Source organism: Dipodomys merriami, unplaced genomic scaffold, assembly GCF_024711535.1.
Source record: "Dipodomys merriami isolate MVZ:Mamm:240054 unplaced genomic scaffold, mDipMer1.0.p SCAF_9, whole genome shotgun sequence".
NCBI lineage: Eukaryota > Metazoa > Chordata > Mammalia > Rodentia > Heteromyidae > Dipodomys > Dipodomys merriami.
In genome coordinates this window covers 25,447,286-25,468,380 of record NW_027206512.1, presented here as the reverse complement: position 1 = coordinate 25,468,380, position 21,095 = coordinate 25,447,286, and the positions used below count along the sequence as shown (strand labels likewise).

Genomic DNA, 21,095 nt, shown 5'->3' with positions numbered 1-21,095 from the left:
AGATAAAACCAATGCAAAATTGAAGGAAGTATTCGGAATCAGTTCTATAATGCAAAAGCTAAGTAATTGCTGGTGACTATATAAGTGTTTTAAGAAAAGGCATGACTAATATAAGACATTAAGAAAATTTGGCTTCTAGCCTGTTACCTGCTATTCTGGAGCCCTTAGCAGAAATTCATTGTGTGCTCCTCTATTCAGGTTTACTCAGAAATCCAGAAAATTCACTAAATCTCTCCACTACTGGTCATGATTATTATTTACTTTTTCATTCATCCATTCTGCCCGTTTCACCTCGTGTAATGAGGGAATGCATCTATAATTTCAAGAATTTGTATCAGTGCATATAAGCTATTTCATTATGTAATTTCTTATCCACATGTACTGTACTGCACTTTCATTAAATTAACCTGTATTAACTTCTACTAGTTACATTTTTCTTTTGTTCTATTCCCTCCTTACACCTGTATGTGAAAAGCTTTCAGTCGGTTCTATGTTCCATCCTCAAACATTGGCAGTGCATTTTGTTATTGTTTATACTAAATCATTCTCTCATTTTAATCTCCTGGCCCTCAAATAGTCCAACAATTACATCACTATGTATATATAAATATATATATATATATACACTTATGCATAGTGATTATATAAACTTACACATATACATACATAGTGATGAAACAGTGATATAAACATATATATGTACAAAGACAGAGAGTGGTATATATACTTATAGATCTATCCACATTATATATGGTATTATATATACAAATATAATACTATATATATAATAACAGTATATAGCTACATAGATGAACAGATATAGATATACTCTCTGTGTAATCTGTATGTTAGAGGAAACTTGTGACCTTTCTCCTTAGGGACCAGACTTAATCTGTTTAACGCAATAATATCCAATATCTCCCCAATTTGTTTGAAAATGATATGACATTCTTATTTCTGTAAAATACTCTAATATATACATGTATAGATCTCTATTCACTTTCTTTTATAGGTATATATGTATATATATATATTTATATATGAATACATCTCTCTATTTTTCTCATTCGTTGAAAAGTCAAAGGTCATCTAAACTGACTTCATAACTTGTCTTTTAATAAATAATGCTGCATTAAACATCTGAGTGTTCAATTCTATTACTTCAGAGATGTGACCAACAGTGATATTAAGTCATTCACTAGCTCCATGTCTAGTTTTGAAAATCTTCCATGTTGCTTTCCATAGGAGCTGCACTGGTTTGTATTGTTCCCAGCAGCATTTCATGTTTTCTTTTCCCTTATAGCCTGGTTAGCATCTGTAGTGCTCTTTTGTAGAATTTTTTTTTAGTTATCATTTCTTTGTAATTTGAGAGTTTTGATTGTGATATTTCCATATACACACATTGTGCACTTGGAACATATTTTCATTTTTCACTCTATTCTCACCCCGTTCCACGGTCTCCTTTCTCAAGTAACATTTGGTTCATTTAATCATGACACTCTCCTCGATGTGTGTGTTCAATGTTCTTTTATCCTCTGTGCTCCACAGTAGCCTGTCCTTTCTCTCTTCCTCCTTTTGCTGATCCCCTCTTAAAGGTCCTGTATTCACCTTCATCTTGACTGTTGCATACTACCATTATCATCATCATTTATGTGTCCACTCCACAAATGAGTAAGACCAAACTGTATTTAGCATTTTTATTTTTGGTTCATAGCAGTCAACCTGATGATTTCCAGTTTTATTTATTTATTTATTTTGTTGGTCATGGGGTCTAAACTCTAGGTCTGGGTGCTGTCTCCTAACTCTTCAGCTCAAGTTTACTGCTCTACCACTTGAGGCATATGCCACTTCCCTCTTTTTTTCTGTTTATGTGGTGCCTATGCATGCAAGGCAAGCACTCTACTACTGAGCCACCTTCCCAGTCCCTGCAGTGTTAATTATTTTCCTGAGAATGATATAGTTCAATTTTTCCTTATGGTAGAGTAATATTCCTTTGTATATTTAATGTTAATAGCCAATCTTACTGTATATAATAATTTGAGGAAGATATTAAAGTAGACTAGAAGTTGCTTTGAATAATGTATATAGAGCTTCATTACAAGTGCAGCAAAAGTATCTGCAAAGTTTTTTTCTGTTAAATACTTAATATAATAAAGAGCACAGATATATTATTTTGTTTTTATCTATTTGTTTTATCCTATGTTTAAAATATAGACTGATTATACATTTAAATGTTAATAAAGGGTAGCTGTCATTACCTATTTCCTTTTGTAATGTTACTTTCATAATTAGTTTTATTAATGCCTCCTATTGTATAGCAGTTGAATGAAAATGAGAGTCTCATGTTTGCTTGAGCATATACAGTTTGCCTTTACTCAAATCAAACCATCACCATACTATCTCCATTTCCTAAGGAACAGGGATTACACATGTACAACACAATGCCCATCAAATCCCTTATTTATTTATTTGTTTATTATTTGCTTGTTTATTTATTTATGTCAGTAATGGGCCTTGAACTCAGCGACACATGGTCTGGATTCTATTTGCTCAAGGTTAGTACTCACTTTAACCACAGTTCCATTTTTGGTTTCTGCTGGTTAATAGAGTTCACACTCTCCTAGACTTTCCTTCCTAGGCTGGCTTTGAACTGTGATTTTCAGATCTCAGCCTCTTGTGTTGCTGGTATCACAGGCATGAGCCACCGAGGTCTTAATCATATCTAATTTTCTTATATTCATTACATTCATAAAATCTGTCCATAGGTCAAAAGCAATAATCATGTCTCAGTGACCATGTATAATGCACACCTTCTAACTTTCCTACCCAAATCAGGCCTTTTCCAGTAAATTTTCACTTCTTTTGTAGTTGGCTATCTTCACATGGATTGTAGAACCATTTAAGTCTCCTTTCTTCACTTCCTCTCACTCACTCTTTATATTTATGATAATCTTAGTTAGTTTGAGTTAGCAGAAGTTTACTTCAGTTATTGTCAACTATCTCCCATATGTCAGTAGTCTGAATAAAATGTTACCTCTTTTAACCTATCCCTCTCTTTTTCTTTGGACAGACACACAAAGAGTTCATTTCATTTTATCTTAATTAAATATTCCTTTTTAGAAAATGCCCATAAAACATTGGATTATATGCTTCTCACAAACTAACAGACTCAAATTTCCATGTGTCCCACTTAATTCAGTTATACTATCTACATAAATCAGTGACATGGAACTTTTTGAGGAACTCTGACATTAGAATTGTACATTGCTTCATTTTTAATCAAGAGTAAGATCCATTTGAAAATACAAAAGCAATAGGTTTAGGTAAAGTGTGAAGGAGAATCCCTCCCAGCATGATTGTGCTAAAAATTACTAAAATGTTTTTCCTTAGCAGGCTTTTAGTCCATTTCCTGAGGTATTGAAAGCTCTACTCCCTCTTTTTCTTCTTGTCCATCTTAAAAACCTTTTGGTAAACAAGCAAGCAACATTTTAAGACAAGGAAAGTAACAGTGGCCACACAGGCCAGTAGGAATCCGATGACATCCAGAGAATGGTACTGGTACCAGGTGAGGTTGTGGGAAAGTGGCCTCAGATGCTTGGCTCCTTTGTGGCGCATGACAAATTCAATCCAGAAGACAGCTCGATCCAGGGGCTTCATAGGCTGATCATGGTGAATGGTTGACAACCACATAGCATTCCTTTTGTAGCTAAAGGTAAATCAAATTGATGTAAGTATATCAAATGAACTAGAAAATACAGATATTGAAATTTTCTGCAGATGAGTCTAAAAAAATTTTGAGAGAAAAGACAATGCTTTTCTTCTGCTGTATTTTTAGACCTGTTAGGGCAAAAGGCAAGAGCTTCTTAATGACCCTGGATTTAACCATTTAGAAAAATCTTGTTAAAGTCGTGGGGGGGGGGGTGTGGGTAGGGGGGGGAGGTGGGTTGGTATGGGAAGGGATAGAAATATGAAACAAAGGAGAAGGCAACAAGGCTTGATAAGAAAAGTACTCATTATCTAGCCCATGTAATTGTAACTCCTCTGTATGGTATTTTCACAATAAAAAAAGAAGAAAAATCTTGTTAACACAAGAATTTCTGAAGACAAATGTAGAATGATCAAAGAAATCCACAGCAATATAAAAGCTTAGTTATTAATGCATCTGTTTTTCACAGTTTAGAATTGTGTCATAATTTAGAGATTGATAGATTATTTAATCAAGAAGTTTTTTTCCCTGATGGCTTTCTTTATCATTTATTGGTGCTTAATTATTATTTAACTACAAAATTCCCTGCCTCCTTTGTTTTGTTCTGGTTTTAGGGCTTCACACTCTCCTTGAGCTTTTTTTGCTCAGGGGAAGACCTCTACCACTTGAGCCACAGATCCAGTTCTGGCTCTTTGAATGTTAAGTTGAGATCAGAGTCTGAGGGACTTTTCTGCCTGGCTTGATGTCAAACCACAATTCTCAGATCTCAGCCTCTGGAATCACAGCTAGAATCATAGCCATCAGCCATTGGCTATCATCTAGCCTTCCTTTTATTTCTTGAACTTTCACTTACTTGTAACACTATTACTCTATGACTTGCCTTTTCCCTTTCTGAACCTCTTTTGAAAGGTATCAGTTTTTATTTGCTTGCTATTACACAGCGAAAAGATAGGAAATGGAAAAATAGAGAAACCTGAGTTCTTGTTGAATTATGAGAAATAAATGTACTCATATTTAGGATGATTTTAATTATTCATCTTTTCAGATAGACAATCAAAGACATTTGCTAACATTGCTGTTATTTTTCTTGTTAGTATTATGATGTTAGACCCAATAAGAGGGTGCTCTAGTAACATTGAGGCACATGGGATTTGTGGTGAAAGTACTCTTCCTAGTATGTAAGGTGAAAATGGGCTTGCCTAGAGAATGATTATTAAGGGTAATTCCAAGGTGTTATAGAAGGAGAGTATTGCAATGGTACGAAAAGTGACTTGTATCCCTATTATTTCAAAAGAACTCACTGATATGGGTGAGCTTCAGCCAGGACTAGTATTGAACCTATTTGTAATACAGCAGGTAGAAAGAAAAGGAAATGCATCAAAAAAACGAGTGAAATGTGTGCTAATGCTAAGATTTAGCATGCACTATCTAGTTAAGAAATCTCCTGTATCTCTCAGTATCAACATTGTATCCGTTCATAATTTAATAAGAACAATATATGAGAACTATACTTGTATAGCAAATAAAAATACAAAAATACACTGTTTTTCAAAACAAAGGAAGATAAAATATGGCTCACAAACTATATGTTATGGTGCTCAATATCTGTAGGAAAATGGAAGTCAGAGCTAGATGCTGATGGCTCCTGCCTGTAAACATGTCTACCCCAGGAGGCTAGGTCCTGACAGTAACAGCCCAAAACTGGAAATGGTGGAAAAGTCTCTAGACTTTACCTTCAAAAATCCAGCAAAGAATGAAGTCAGAGCCATAGCATAAGTCATAGAATGCCCCCTGCTTTTTTTTTTTGGTCAGTTATGGGCCTGAACTCTGGGCCTGGTGGATGTCTCTCAGCTCTTCAGCTCAAGGCTAGCGCTCTACCACTTGATCCACAGAGCCACTCCCGACTTTTTCTGCTTGTGTGGTGCTAAGGAATTGACCCCAGGGCCTCATGCATGCAAGGCAAGCACTGTACCACTGAACCATCTTCCCAGCCCTAGAATGCCCTTTAGAAAGCTAAATATCTGAGTATTAAGGTCTGAGTTCAAACCCACTACCCCTGAAATATGATCAAAGTAATACAGCCTTTACAATGTGTCTGCTATACTATTATATCCAATAAAAGTAAAATACACTCCACTAATTTTACAGTTATGGTGAAAGGGAAGAATTACATACAGAGTATTACTGAGTATAAGAGGAAATTTATAGTATAAATGAATTTTACCTGTTTATTGAAATAATTTGAATAACAAGTTATTATTCAGATATTTTAGTTATCATGCATTTACATTTCACTTGTACTTCTCAAGGTAATTTCATTTTCATTTTATGATTGTTCTGAATAAGATTATCATAGTCCCGTGTAATCTAAGAATACGCATACATTTCAAAAAATGTTCTCTTTTTTTACCAGGATGAATCAGGTAATTTTAAAAGCTTTAGTTATTTAACAATGGTAGAATCTAAGCATTAACATAGATATTTGAGGAATCATTTATACTTGTAATGTGAAATTTGATTATTGTCTTTCTGTTTAACAATACAAACCATTTACAATGTTTTGAAGAAACAACAAAAACTAGAAACTGAAATGACATATTTTCATGTGGTTCACAATAGTAAAATTTCAACCATCTAAACTTCATGCTATATTTTTCAAACACACTGAATTTTTATTTTATAAAGAGTAACTAGTGCGATCTTAGGTGGAAAGAAAGTTATAACTGAATGGGTTAGTTAGTGTTATTTGTGGAGGAAGAGTTCATGTGCCTCTAATTCACTGCTTTCCTAAGCTTCCTTGCATGCTTCTATTCTCATTCTTCGTGATTACTTTCAGTCCACTTTGCCTGTTTTGGAATTTTGTACTATTCTCAAGGTTTTGATAAGTCCTTTATACTGAAATCACCTGGGGAACAAAACAAATTATGGTTGGAAATGAAACTGGGTCTGTGGAATCTCAGAATTCCAAATGCTGACAGATGATGATCATGAGTTTGAGACAATCCTGGCCTATATAGAATAACAATGTTACAACAGAGACACTGACACAGACACAGGCACATACAGACACACACAGACACAGAGACTCAGACACACACACACACACACACACACACACACACACACACACACACACACACCATGCATACAAATCACAAATATTATTGTGACTTGTGAAACACATGATGGGTTATTGATGAATCTTCCAGAATTAATCAAGTCTTAACTGAGGGTACCTTTCATGGTCAGGCTTGTGTGAGAAATTATCTATAACCACAATTTGGTCAAACAATAATCAGACTAACGAATAGAGTAGAGTGGTCATTAATCATGAGCAAGTCCCTTGTTGTAATGCCCAGATGAACAAAGAGACTGACAGACTTACATACACATAATCAAGGTTATACTCACACAGGGTTGTTAATGACTGCTTCCAGTGCTCTCAGCAAGTCTTTGCTTGATATTGCTCTTATATCCAGTTGAACAGCTGCTCCTTTGACCACCATGTGAGCAATGTTATCACGTTGTTCCCCAAACAAAGGAATGCCCACCATGGGAATCCCATGATGGATCGCCTCATAGATGCCATTAGCTCCACCATGAGTGATGAAAGCTTTTGTTTTGGGATGGCCTAGGATTAGGGGCATTTCAGTACAATTGTTCATTAAAAGTGTTAGACATGAAATGAAAAATGTATAACGTGAGAAATGAAAAGAACAGTGTTGTCTAAATAATAATTCTTGAACCAATGAGTTACATTTATTTTGCCTTTGTGTCACTCTGCAAGTAGCATCTAATCAACTGGGGATGTAAGTAAAATTCCTATGGTTTGTGCTCTAAGTATTGTATGTCTTGATATTTGAAAACGAATATACCATTTCCTGTGGAACGGATAGGAAAACAACATAATGGATCATAGCAAATTCCAAAACAAGAAAATGGTCATGTTAGATTATGCTCCCATAAACTTAAAACTAGTACATTAATCTAATGAAGGAGAGATGCTTGAAATAGAGTGTATTATCATTTCTTATGAAGCAATTTTTCCCACATAGAAGGCAGACTCCTTCAAAATAAAAGAAAGTAGCAAGTTTCAGTGGCATTGCAAATACTTTCTCTACTTTAGGAGGATGGATAATGTAAGGATGAATTAAAGGACAGAGAGATAACTTCAGGTAATTATAGAAAATTCTCTGTCAATGGTAAATATATTTGCATAAAGATAAAGTGATTATAAAAATATGATCTAGTATGATGAAATTCCAACTATTTATACTTCTTTCCTTTAGGAAAAAATGTGTGGTTTCATTTTTGAGTTTTTATTAATACATCTTCACCAGTTTTTTTCCTGTTGTGTTGTTATCAACTACTTCTACAGTTACTCATGTTTTCAGTATGTGTTTTTCAGAGTCTTACCAAGGAGGTCATTCTGGGGGAGCCACTTGTACAGCCGAGTATTTGGTCCTAAGGTGTCTGGTTTCTTTCCATTAAATCTCCAAAGAATCTGTTGGGTTGAGATACGATATTTTTAAATTTGTAAATGTTACATTTTAAATAAGGGTACAGGTGGACCTGTTGCAACAATGAGAAGTACAAGTCATGTCAAAAACGAACTTTACAACTTGAGGGGGGGAGGATTAGGTGGGAGGGAAGGAGGATGTGAAGGGAAGGGAAGGGTAAACAAAGGAGGAGGCTATAATGCTTGATAAGATGTACTCACTATCTTACCCATGGAATTGTAACCCCTCTGTACAGTATTTTCACATTAAAAAAGAGAGAAAAAATGAAAAAAAAATATAGGGATAACACAGTTAAATGACTTACACAGAATGGGAAAGAGAACAGATACGGTTTATTAATGAGGTCTATTATAAGACTAATAAAAAGAATATTGAGCTATTAACTTGCCTCTGAGTACTGCTTTTGCTGTGTCCCAGAGGAGCTGGTAATTTGTGTGTTCATTTTTGTTGAATAGCATGAACACTTGAATTTCCTTTCTAATCTCTTCCATGACCCACTCGTGATTCAGCAGTGTGTTGTTCAGCCTCCATGTGATACCAGACTTTCTTTGGTGGCTTTTGGTGTTGAGTTCTAATTTTATTCCCTTGTGGTCAGAGAGAATGCAAGGGATAACTTCAATGTTTCTGAATTTGGACATGTTTGCTTTGTGGACTAAAATTTGGTCTATTTTAGAAAATGTTCCATGTGCTGCTGAGAAAAACATGTATTCTGATGCTCCTGGGTGCAATGTTCGGTAGATATCTGTTAAGTCTAGTTGATCTATGCAGCTGTTTAGATCTGCGGTTTCTCTGTTGAGTTTTTGCCGAGTTGATCTATCTATTGGGGAGAGTGGTGTGTTAAAATCCCCAACAATTAATGTCTTTGGATCTATATGGGATTTGAGGGAAAGTAGTGTTTCTTGGATAAATTTGGGTGCTCCATTGTTTTGCAAGTAGATATTTAGAATTGTAATATCCTCCTGAAAGAGAGATCCCTTAATTAGTATGTAGCAACCTTCTTTATCTCTTCTCACGAATTTTAATTTGAAGTCTATTTTATCTGATATTAGTATTGCAACTCCCGCCTGTTTGCTTGGTAGATTTTGTTCCAACCTTGAACATTGAAAATGTGTTTGTTTGTACGGGCAAGTTGTGACTCCTGAAGGCAGCAGATAGAAGGGTCTTGTTTTTTAATCCAACTAGACAGTCTATGTCCCTTAATTGGACAGTTCAGTCCGTTATCGTTAAGAGAAAGGACTGTGAAGTATTTGGGAGTTCCTGCCATGTTATCCACCTTCTTGGGGGTTGTGAAAACTGGGTTCTTCCTATGGTTCTTGGATTCTCAGTTTGGGTGCAGTTTCTTGACCTTTATTTTGGTCTTGTTGGTTTTCTATGTGTAGGACATCTTTAAGAATCTTTTGTAGGGCTGGTTTGGTAGAGATGTATTGTTTCAATTTTTCTTTGCTATGGAATATTTTTATTTGGCCTTCAGTTATGAAGGAGAGTTTAGCTGGGTACAGTATTCTTGGTTGATAGTTGTTTGTTTTTAGGGCATGGCATACATCATTCCAGGCTCTTCTTGCTTTGATTGGCTCTGCTGAGAAATCTGAGGTGATTCTAATTGGTTTTCCTTTACAGGTGATTAATCTTTTCCCCTTGAGAGCTTTAACAATCTTTTCCTTGGTCTGAATTGATCCTGTATGGATTATAATGTGATGGTGGGAGGTCCTATTCTGAGGTCATACATCAACAAATTGGAGAGATCTGAAACCAACAATTTAATGACACCTCTAAACCTCCTTGAAAAAGAGCAGCAAGAAAAACCCCAATCCAGTAGATAGAAAGAAATAATCAAAATTAAATCAGAATTAAATGAATTAGAATCCAAAAAAACTATAGAAAGAATCAACAAAACGAAGAGTTGGTTCTTGGAAAAAATTAAAAAAATTGTCAGACCCTTAGCAAATCTTATCAGAAAAACAAGAGAACACACCCAAATAAATAAACTCAGAGACGAGGATGGAAACATCACCACAGAAACAACCAATATTCAAAACATTATAAGGGAATACTTCTCAAAACTTTATGCTAATAAGTTTGAGAACTTGACAGAAATGGACTTTTTCCTAGCAAATATTGACATGCCATAACTAAACCAAGATGTGTTAAACCAGCTTAACAGGCCAATATCAAGCATTGAAATAGCAACAAGAGACCTTCTAGCTAAGAAAAGTCCAGGACCAGATGGTTTTACAGCGGAATTCTACAAGGCCTTGAAAGCAGAGCTCACACCAATACTCCTCCAACTCTTCAATGAATTTGAAAGAGAAAGTTCACTACCGAACACATTCTATGAAGCCATCATAACCTTTATCCCAAAATCAGGCAGAACTCATCAATGATAGAGAACTATAGACCCATTTCTTTGATGAACGTTGATGTAAAACTTCTCAACAAAATATTGGCCAACTGACTTCAACAATTCATCCAAAAAATCATACACCATGATCAAACAATATTAATTTCAGGGATGCAAAGCTGCCTCAATATATGCAAATCAATTAATATTATTCATCACATCAACAGGAGCAAGACTAAGAACCACATGGTTATCTCAATAGATGCAGAAAAAGCATTCGACAAGCTCCAACACCCCTTCATAATGAAGGTTTTGGAAAAATTAGGAATCCATGGAACATTCCTCAATACAATAAAGGCTGTATATGACAAATCTATAGCCAGTATTATACTTAATGGTAAAAAACTAAAGCCATTTCCTCTTAACTCAGCAACAAGACAAGGATATCCACTCTCTCCACTTCCCTTCAATCTAGTATTAGAATGCCTAGCTACAGCAATAAGACAAGATGCAGACATAAAGGGGATCTAAATAGGGAAAGAAGAATTAAAACTCTCCCTCTTTGCAGACGACATGATCTTGTATTTAAAGAATCCCATAGACACCACTCCCAAATTACTCAAGCTGATTCAAACTTTGGCAAAGTAGCAGGGTATAAAATTAACTATCAAAAATCAATGGCTTTTCTGTATGCCAACAATGAGAAAAGTGTGGCTGAAATTAGGAAAGCAACTCCATTTGTAATAGCCCCTCAAAAAATAAAATACCTAGGAATTAACTTAACCAGAGAAGTGAAGGACCTCTATGATGAAAACTTTATAATCTTGAAAAAGGAAATCAACACAGATCTTAAAAAATGGCAAAACCTCCCATGCTCCTGGATTGGAAAGATTAACATCGTGAAAATGGCAATACTTCCCAAGGCTATCTACAAATTCAACGCGATACCTATCAAAATTCCAAGCTCATTCTTCAAGGAAATAGAAGAGGCAATCCAAAAATTCATATGGAACAATTAAAGACCCCGAATAGCAAAAATGCTCCTCAATGGAAAGAACACTGCTGGAGGAATATCAATACCAGATTTCAAACTCAACTATAAAGCCATAGTAATCAAAACAGCTTAGTATTGGCATAAGAACAGACCTCAGGAACAATGGAATAGAATTGAAAACCCAGAAATGAACCTACAGACCTATAGCCATCTAATCTTCGATAAGGGAGCTAAAACAATAGAATGGAACAAAGACATCCTCTTCAGTAAATGGTGCTGTCAAAATTGGTTAACTACTTGTAGAAAACTAAAACTAGGTCCTTATATATCACCCTGCACCAGAATCAACTCCAAATGGATCAAAGACCTCAGAGTCAAAGCAGACACTCTGAAAACATTACAGGATGGAATAGGAGAAACCCTAGGTCTCTTTGGCTCAGGCCGAAATTTTCTGAATAGAGACCCGGAAACACAACAAATCAAAGAAAGATTGGACAAATGGGATTTCATAAAGTTGTAGAGCTTCTGCATGGCAAAGGACATAGCTAGCAAAATCAATAGAAAGCCCACAGATTGGGAGAAGATCTTTACTAGTCATACAACGGACAAGGGTCTCATATCTAAAATATACTTGGAACTCAAAAAATTAAATCCCCCAACAACAAATCCTCAAAGAAACAACTGCCCAATAAATAAGTGGGCGAAAGACAAAAAGAGAAACTTCTCTGAAGAAGAAAGAACGATGGCCAATAGACAAATGAAGAAATGCTCAACATCCCTAGCCATAAAAGAAATGCAAATCAAAACAACATTGAGATACCACCTCACTCCAGTTATAATGGCTAAAATCAAGAACTCTAACAACAGATGCTGGAGGGGATGTGGATAGAAGGGAACCTTACTTCATTGTTGTTGGGAGTGTAAACTTATTCAACCACTTTGGAAAGCAGTATGGAGGTTCCTCAAAAGAGTCCACATAGAACTCCTCTATGACCCAGAAATCCCTCTTTTGGGCATTTACACAAATATTTACAAACAAGACCACACTAAATCTACCAGCACAACAATATTTATTGCAGCATTATTTACCATAGCTAAGATATGGAACCAACCAAGATGCACCTCAGTAGATGAATGGATCAAGAAAATGTGGTATATGTACACAATGGAATTCTATGCCTCCATCAGAAAGAATGACATTGCCCCATTTTTGTTAGGAAATGGAAAGACTTGGAAAAAATTATATTAAGCGAAGTAAGCCAGGCCCAAAGAAACATAGGCCCCATGGTTTCCCTTATTTGCAATATTTAGTATATGATGTATGAGTCAAGCGGAAAAGGTCAGATAAGGTGATGTTAGGAAAATGAACCCTTATTTTTATGTATTTTATTGTTTTAATGTATTTTAATGTTTTTTCTTTCATGTATGTGTTTCTAACGCATTTATGAGATCATTTCTTGGTAGCTTTGTATGTCCCTCCCCCACAGTATAACCCCTGCTTTCACTATATTTGATGTCAGTATAAATTGTTGAGGAGATGGGGAAAAACAAGTCGTTTAAGGATACAGGTGGACCTATTGCAACAATGAGAAATACAAGTTGTCATGTCCAAAACGAGCTCTACAACGTCGGTGAGGGCTGGGGGGGAGAAGGATTGGAACTGGGGGTAGGGGGGAGTCTGGGAAGGGATGTGAAGGGTAAACAAAGGAGGAGGCTGCAATGTACGCATTATCCTGCCCATGTAATTGTAACTCCTCTGTACAGTATGTACACAAATAAAATTAAATTAAATTAAAAAAAAAAGAAATGAACGCATTATCCTGCCCATGTAATTATAACCCTTCTGTACAGTATGTTCACAAATAAAATAAAATAAAATTTTAAAAAAAGAATATTGACATTTCCGGCATTTATTTTCACACTCAATAAGATGGAATGTCATCATAATTTTTACAATATTTAGGCAAATGTTGTAATAAATGACAAATGAATGCATTCCAAAATATTTATGTAGTCATAATAATAGATCTGGTGCATAACAGCACTTAAAATTCTTATGATTTACATCTTACCACATAAATATTTACTAAATGCTAGTTTTAGCTATTAACCATTACAAAATGATATTAGGGTAAAATTCTTTCATTCTATACGATTTTATTTTACTTTCACATTTTCATTTGCTCCTTTCCTGCCTATTTATAACAATGATTTTACCTTCACAGTTCTCCCTGGAGAGAAGTTACGTGAAAAAAATATTGTCTTGTTTGACCAGAAATGTAATCAAATTTCACAATAATGTGTATGGTATTAAGTCAGATTATATTACAGAATGTTCGACATTATGGAGTTAGTACACAATATTAACATGCTATTCATACTATGAAGGGCCTCACATAACTGTAGCTAGTAACCTGGCCATTAAACCTCCCTTAAATGTTGGTTGGGCACTTTGATCTGGACAGACAGACAAATGGTCCTTAGAACCAATTATGTGGTTACTGACGGGGCCTTTCCATGGCATCCAGATCAACAAATCACACCATTGTACTGTGTGTTAAGGCTACATTTGCTGCCTCATGACCAGCACATGAACACATGCTATTTTTGTCCAATCTTTTCTAAAGACAAATTCTTCAAATCTATGTAACCAATTCTTTATGATAAATCAATTAATTCTTTTTTAGTAATTACATGAAGCTAGTTTGACATTACAAAGCATTAGTTGTGACATCTAGGAAAAGTTGCAAGCTCAATTTTGATCACAAATTGATGATAGTGACATCCAAACTTACTATCAATATTGTGGAAAAATCTTTAAATGTAGGAAATGGAACTGGCCTGTAGATTATGAGTCATATGGCTGCTGAAAGGAATCCAAATTTTACTGATGGTACATTTATTTTTCAGTAGAATATGTCCCTTTTCACATGAACTGTACAGATCATGTATGAAACAAGGCCCAATCCTGTAGGGCAGGATATCTGTATTTACTTTCTCTGAATTAATCAGGCTGAATACATACCTGGGAGAAGGAGTGAACCTTCTTTTTCCTTTCTCTGAAGAACCCCCTCAAGTGCACACTAAATGGGTCAATTACAAAATTGGAGGAAAGGATTACATGTGAACCCTCAACTATGTAGAACATTTCAAACCTTTTTTCTCCATGTTAATTGTTATTGCATAATATCACTTCTCAAGTGTATTTTAATTCCTTTATGAAACTTGCTTAGTTTATTGAGAGGCTTTAACATTCTTGTTATGACTAGATGAAAATTTCAGGATGTCTGTGAACTCTTGCTGGCAATACTATGATAAAGACAAAATTTCATACTCTGGCTGTTGTGTTTTTTCTGATGACAGAATTCATGTAAATTTAAAACAATACACATTGCATGCTATCTGAGCAAATGTGGTGCATTGCTTTGTCTTTAAACTGGCTAAGATAAATTAGAGCTGTATTAACAGTGTATATTTCACCAGTAAACTAGTACAATCAGAAACCTGCAGGGTTGAATGCCGATTCGGGGAGGACCACTGTTGAGGTACACTATCTCACCTTTTGTGGAACTTGTGCCAGTGCTGATGCAATCTCATTGGCTGTCTCCTCTGTCATGTTATCAACCATTGACCCCAGGGAAAACACCACCACACCACTGTCCTCAGAGCTCTGCACAAAGTCTTCCATTTCCTGTGAAGAAAAACTTTGCCTCAACACACATACACACACACACACACACACACACACACACACACACACAGAAATAATAGTGAAGCAAACATATAAAATATTGCTCAATCATGGGTGTCTCTAGCCTGTAATCCTAGCTAGTCAGGAGGCTGAGATCTGAGGATCCTGGTTCAAAATCTGCCTGGGAAGAAGTGTCTGTGAGACTCTCAGCTTCAATTAACCAAGAAAAGGCTGGAAGCAGAACTGTGACTCAAGTGCTAGAGTGCTAGACTTGAGCAATGAAGCTCAGGGACAATATCCAAGTTGAGTTCAAACCCTTCTTATGACAGGCAAAATCATTAATAGAAAACTGGAGAGAAAGATCAAATACTATCAGACAATAGCCAAAGAAGATACATAAATCGCAATAAGATACATAAAACACAAAATTTTCCATTAGCCAACAGTAAGGGCACAGGTAATATTAAATCAGATATTGGCACCAGTGTGCAATAAAATGTCCAAACATTTCCACCTTGAATCTATATTATTGTCTAGGATTTTTCCCTTATATTAAGTGAACTAAACCAGGCCCAAAGAAACATAGGTCCCATGGTTTCCCTTATTGCAATAACTAGTATACATCTGAGACAAGCAGTAATGGTCAGATAACTTGATGTTAGGCAAAATGAACCCCAAGATAAGGACTCAAATGGTTTTTCTTTCTTGTTATTATTTCTAACATATTTATAAGATGATTTCTTTGTTGCTTTGTATGTGCCTCCCCCACAGTATAACCCCTGATTCACTCTATTTGATGTGGGTATAATTTGTGCAGGGGAAGGAAAAAAACAAATTGTTTAAGTAGGGATACAGGTGGACCCATTGCAACAATGAGATGTACAAGACTTTATGTGGAAAAATGAACTTTACTACTTTGTAGGCAGTGGGTGGGAGGTGGGGAAAGCCATGGGGTGGGAGGGAGATGGGAGGGCAGGGATGGTAAGGGGAAACAAAGGAGGAGGCAACAATGCTTGATAGAAATGCACTCATTACCTTGGTTATGTAATTGTAGCCTCTCTGTACATTATTTTCACAATAAAAATTTATTAATATTAAAAAAGCAAAAGATTAGTTCTTGCAAATTGTTCTTACTAGTCTAATTTCTTTTTGTAATATAACTTTTTCAATTCTTATTTCTCAACTGATATCTGAGCAATGTTCATCTAATACTTCACTATTAGTGATGGAGAAACTTTCTTTGATTCCTATCAGATGTTACCTTAATATTGTAATTTTTCCTTTCCAACATGCTTTCACATAATTTTTACTAATTGATTCTAAAGTCTCCTTTTAAATAGACTAAGGGTTGTAGTAGAAATAGCTGCATTGTTTCCCTGCATGTCTAATACTCATTTCTTTATATGCTAATCACTTGATAGTTTTATGAGTGAATTAAGGATTCCTTCCAGGTGCTGACTCATTAAATGTTAGTTAAGCTGACTTTGTTCTGAATGACTCTAAGTTTTCTGAGATCCAGAAACTTGTGATGGTTCAAAAATTAGTTTCAATTGGTAGAATGCTTTACCCCACTTCCTGTATTTCTTTCAGTGTAAACAAAGACTTGTATTGAGTGGTCCAGAACCATATTTATTGAAAAGGAAATAAAATAACACAGACAAAAGGTTATCTATTTACCTTAGGCAAGGGTTTGGCAGGTTTGCAGTGGAGTCCTCCAACAAAGTCAACATTTGGTAAAGTTGGGCGAGGGAATTCCATGTCCCAGTAAGATCGAATAAGCCAGATTTCTGCTTTACTCATGGTCTCCATTAAGGTAGTGGGTCGTCCTGAGTGGAGAGGAAAAAGTAACTAGTAGGTAAGGACATGAAAGAGTTGTTTCTTAATAAAATATTTATATTTCTCTAAAAATGATTGGTATTATTTGTACTTAATGATATAGAATGTGTTTGTTGATAAAATGTAATACACAGGAAATATGGTAAGTGTGTATTTGTGTGAAAAGAATTCTGGTAAGACACTATATCTATGGCACCTCAATTTATTAGCAGTCATCAATAATCATTAAAATAAGCAATTATAGTATTGACTATGCATTTCTTTTCTCATTATCCATTAGAGAAATTTTCAAACTCCAGACACAATAATTCTATCATAGTCACAGAAAGTATTTTCTCTGCAGTACTTAAACTAGTTTTCTACATTGTAATAACTGTTCCTTGGTTCTTGATTTCCATATGAGTAAATTTTTATGACTGTGGCTGAATTTCTTCCTTCTAGTTGATTCACAGTAGTAGCCTAACATATTTATTTATTATGTGGAAACACTGGAAAATATCATCTGGAAGTATTTCATAAATATTGAGACTAGATAATTGAATTTACCTTATTTATGGCTAATATTTTAGTAAATGTAGAAACATAATAAGAATGACAGAGAATAATCACAAGTATATCACCACTTTACTAGATTGTATGTCTATAAAATAGATTATAAGAAACAATAGAGGAATGTGGATACATTAAGTGTTATAGTTATTGAGTCTGTGCTGAAACATTGTATTGGTCAAGAATAAGGAAGCCATTTAGTAAATCCATAAAACTGGTCACTGGTGGCTCACATTTATAAACCTAGCTACCCAGGATTCTGAGATCTGGAAGAGCGAAGTCTGAAGCTAACATGAGCAGAAATATTCTCAAGACTACCCCTCCAATGAAGTAGCAAAATGCTGGGCTGGGGCATAGTTCAAGTGGTAAGGTACCAGCCTAAATAAGTAAGCCAAATAAGATTGAATTCTCTGAGTCCAAACCTCAGTATAAGCAAAAAGAAAATAAAGGAGAATACAAATAAATATTTTGATTTAAATAAGGAAATTGATTAAGGGAAACTATTTCTTGTTTCCTATAAAAAATGTATCTTCTCAGTATACATATTTTCATTCATCAGTCTCTTAGGTAACTGGTGATTTTGATAACAAAGAAAAAAATGAACAATTTTTACTGAGGATAATCTCCTACAGTTTTCTGTATAGATAGGTAATTGTCCATTGTCTTCTCTCTGATCCCATAATCTGGTAAACAAATTTATATCTCATTTAACTGTTTCACCTACAACAGAGAAATTTCTCTTATTTCACATGCATCTCAGAGTACCTCTTTCAACTTTTACAAAAGTTACGATCTTACCCTATTAAACGTACCTAAAACTTCACTGTAAAAGCTACTCCACTTCTTCGACTCAAATGTCTCGAACCAAAAGTCAAAATAAAGCATGCATATCATGTTTTCTACCCTCTCCATGAAAGTCATCTGACCACTTAATCCTGACAGAATGACAGGCACATAAGAGGGAGGGAATAGAAGTCCCCCACTATACTTTTCCGTTGTGTATCCAGGATAGAAGCGGAGAGTGTACATGAAAGGAATCTCCAATAGCTCAGCCAGAAGCTCCCCACAAGGACCGATGCCATCTGCAATCACAACATCAAATCTTGCTTTTCGTAGCCTTGCTATAAGTTCCTTGTTCAGAGCTGCTTCTTTACAAATATTTAGCCAAATATCAGAAAATGTCATAAATAGATTCTCCAGTAATGGTGAATATGCCAAACATGTTGTTCTTGGCAATTCATATGTCCACAAAGAGGTGAATCTTGTGAAAAATGCGATATATTCATCGGTTTTGTAAGCCGAAGGGAAAGTTTCAAATTTAATGCTGGATTCTTGATTGCTATCAACAAAAATAGCAGATGATGGTCTCACAACTGTGACTTGATGACCCTTCATGATAAGTTCGTCCAGTATTATCTTCATATTCATCCAGTGGCTATAATCCAAGGGCCACACCAGTACTTTCCCACAGCTTCCAGAGTTAAAGTAATAACTCAGCTGTAATAGTAGTAGAACTGAAATCCATTTCCAAGTCATCCTGACTAACAGCACAGCAACCTTCAAACTATGTTCACCTCTGACAAGTTCTTGTGCTTACATATAAGTGAAAAATTGATCATGAAGTTAAAATATAACTTGGGTTGATCAAAGCAAATATGTAAAATGACCAATTGGGGCATGTGGACTGAATGGCAGATTTATAAAAGAAATTTAATTTCCTGATGATTTGACCTGTAAATTCAGCATCCCTTTTGTAATTAAATACTTTCAGGCAGCTAGGAGTCTATGACCTGTTTGTGTAAGTCACTTGTTTTATGTAAGCCATTTTATAATTATGCAAAAAAATTTTGGCAGCTGAGTGGTGACTTGGTTTTACATCCTTTTTGACACAGAAGAAACGTAGTAATTTCATAATTGCTCAACATTTCTTAGATATCATGATTCAAGAGTTTTTTATAGTAACTGTTCTGAAATATAATTCACATTCATCCAATTCAGTTTAAAGTTTGGCATCAATGTTTTCTAGTATATTTCTAGAGGGCTGTAATCACCTCCACTATCAGTTTTCAAGTACTCTAATCAACAGTAAAGTATTCTAATAAAGACTCATAAAAATGCCCCCAGGATATCAATAAGATGGCTGATTCAAAGTGTTTGGAATTCTTCACTCCAGAGGAAGGACCAAATTAACTAGAAACAACACATTCCCCAGGAGTATATGAGGCAGAGTGTCCCAGTGATTGTTTTGAAACAGATATTGCAGAATACAGAGATCAAACATGGTTTACATACAAGGAGTCAAATATATAGCACACCTACATAAAGACTCTAAGTATAGTTATCTATTATATCTAAATGTGTATTTCAGATCTAGCTTCCACAAGGAGTGAAAACGTGCACTGTTGTGGTTTCTGAGCTTGGGTTATATCACTTAACATTATTTGTTCTGGGTCCATCCTTTTCCATGGAAATGTCATAATGTCATTCTTTCTAATTGCTGTGCAAAATTCCATTATGTATATGTGCCAATCTAACTGAGGTGAGACAGAAACTCTGAGTTGTTTTGCTTTCTATTTCCTTTATGTTTAGGGATGATGAACATTTCCTCTTGTAGACTGAGATATGTTTCAACCTTTAAAGACAGAAACCATAACTTCTACACATATACATATATGTAATGTACTTTGGAAGATATTAAATACATTGGAGAAAAGTTATAAATAAGGCAAATTCAAATAAAACTCCATTGAAGCTGAGCACTAATGGCTCACTTATGTAGTCTTAGCTCTTTGGGTCATGGACATCACAAGCATCATGGTACATAGGAAGAAAATTTCATATCATAGTTCACATGGAGCAGAAAAGTTCAAATCACAGTTCACAAAGGTCAGAAAAGTTCACAAAACAACATCAACAGCCAAATGTGGGTATATTCACCTGTCATCCCACCTCCTAGAAATCCATAGAGAAGGCCATCATAGTTCAGGCTGACACAGGAAATAAGTAAGAACCTACTTCAGACTCCTACTCTGTATTGTGAAGTGAACATGAACACTGAAGGGCTGTCACATGCTTACTTGTGTGTTGCTTTCCAATAACATGCTTAGAACAGGGATACATTCTAAATGTTAACCTTAGATTCTTTAAGTAAGAGGCTGATTCAGAGTAATTACACAAATCAATGATTTCTATTTACAAAAGAGGATTTTTGCAACTGATAGTAAGGTTTATTTTGAGCAAATTTTAAAAAAATTTCTAGAAGTTACATTAGGAACATATTAACCATTGAACAAATAACATTTTGATCTCTGAATTGCTTATGTTTCACATTCTCCCTAATTGCAAAGCCTTATATCACTGTAGTTTTTATGTTTTTGTGTCTCTTTAAGAAACCCTTACAGTGAATGGCAAGTTTCCTGTACCGATTCTTAAAGATAAACAATAAATTTTATAAGACGAAA

General features: G+C 35.2%; 1 protein-coding gene across 1 annotated transcript; it reads right to left on the bottom strand.

The window, feature by feature from the left end:
* Positions 1–1,683: 1,683 nt before the first annotated feature.
* Positions 1,684–19,197, bottom strand: LOC138820876 (UDP-glucuronosyltransferase 2B15-like). The gene is made up of 6 exons (XM_070012828.1): positions 18,447–19,197; positions 16,927–17,075; positions 15,118–15,249; positions 8,123–8,210; positions 7,118–7,337; positions 1,684–3,706 (listed from the first exon to the last, which is right to left on the bottom strand). The coding sequence occupies exons 1-6, from the start codon at positions 19,168–19,170 to the stop codon at positions 3,427–3,429; spliced, it is 1,593 nt and encodes a 530-aa protein (XP_069868929.1). The 5' UTR covers positions 19,171–19,197; the 3' UTR covers positions 1,684–3,426.
* Positions 19,198–21,095: the final 1,898 nt, after the last annotated feature.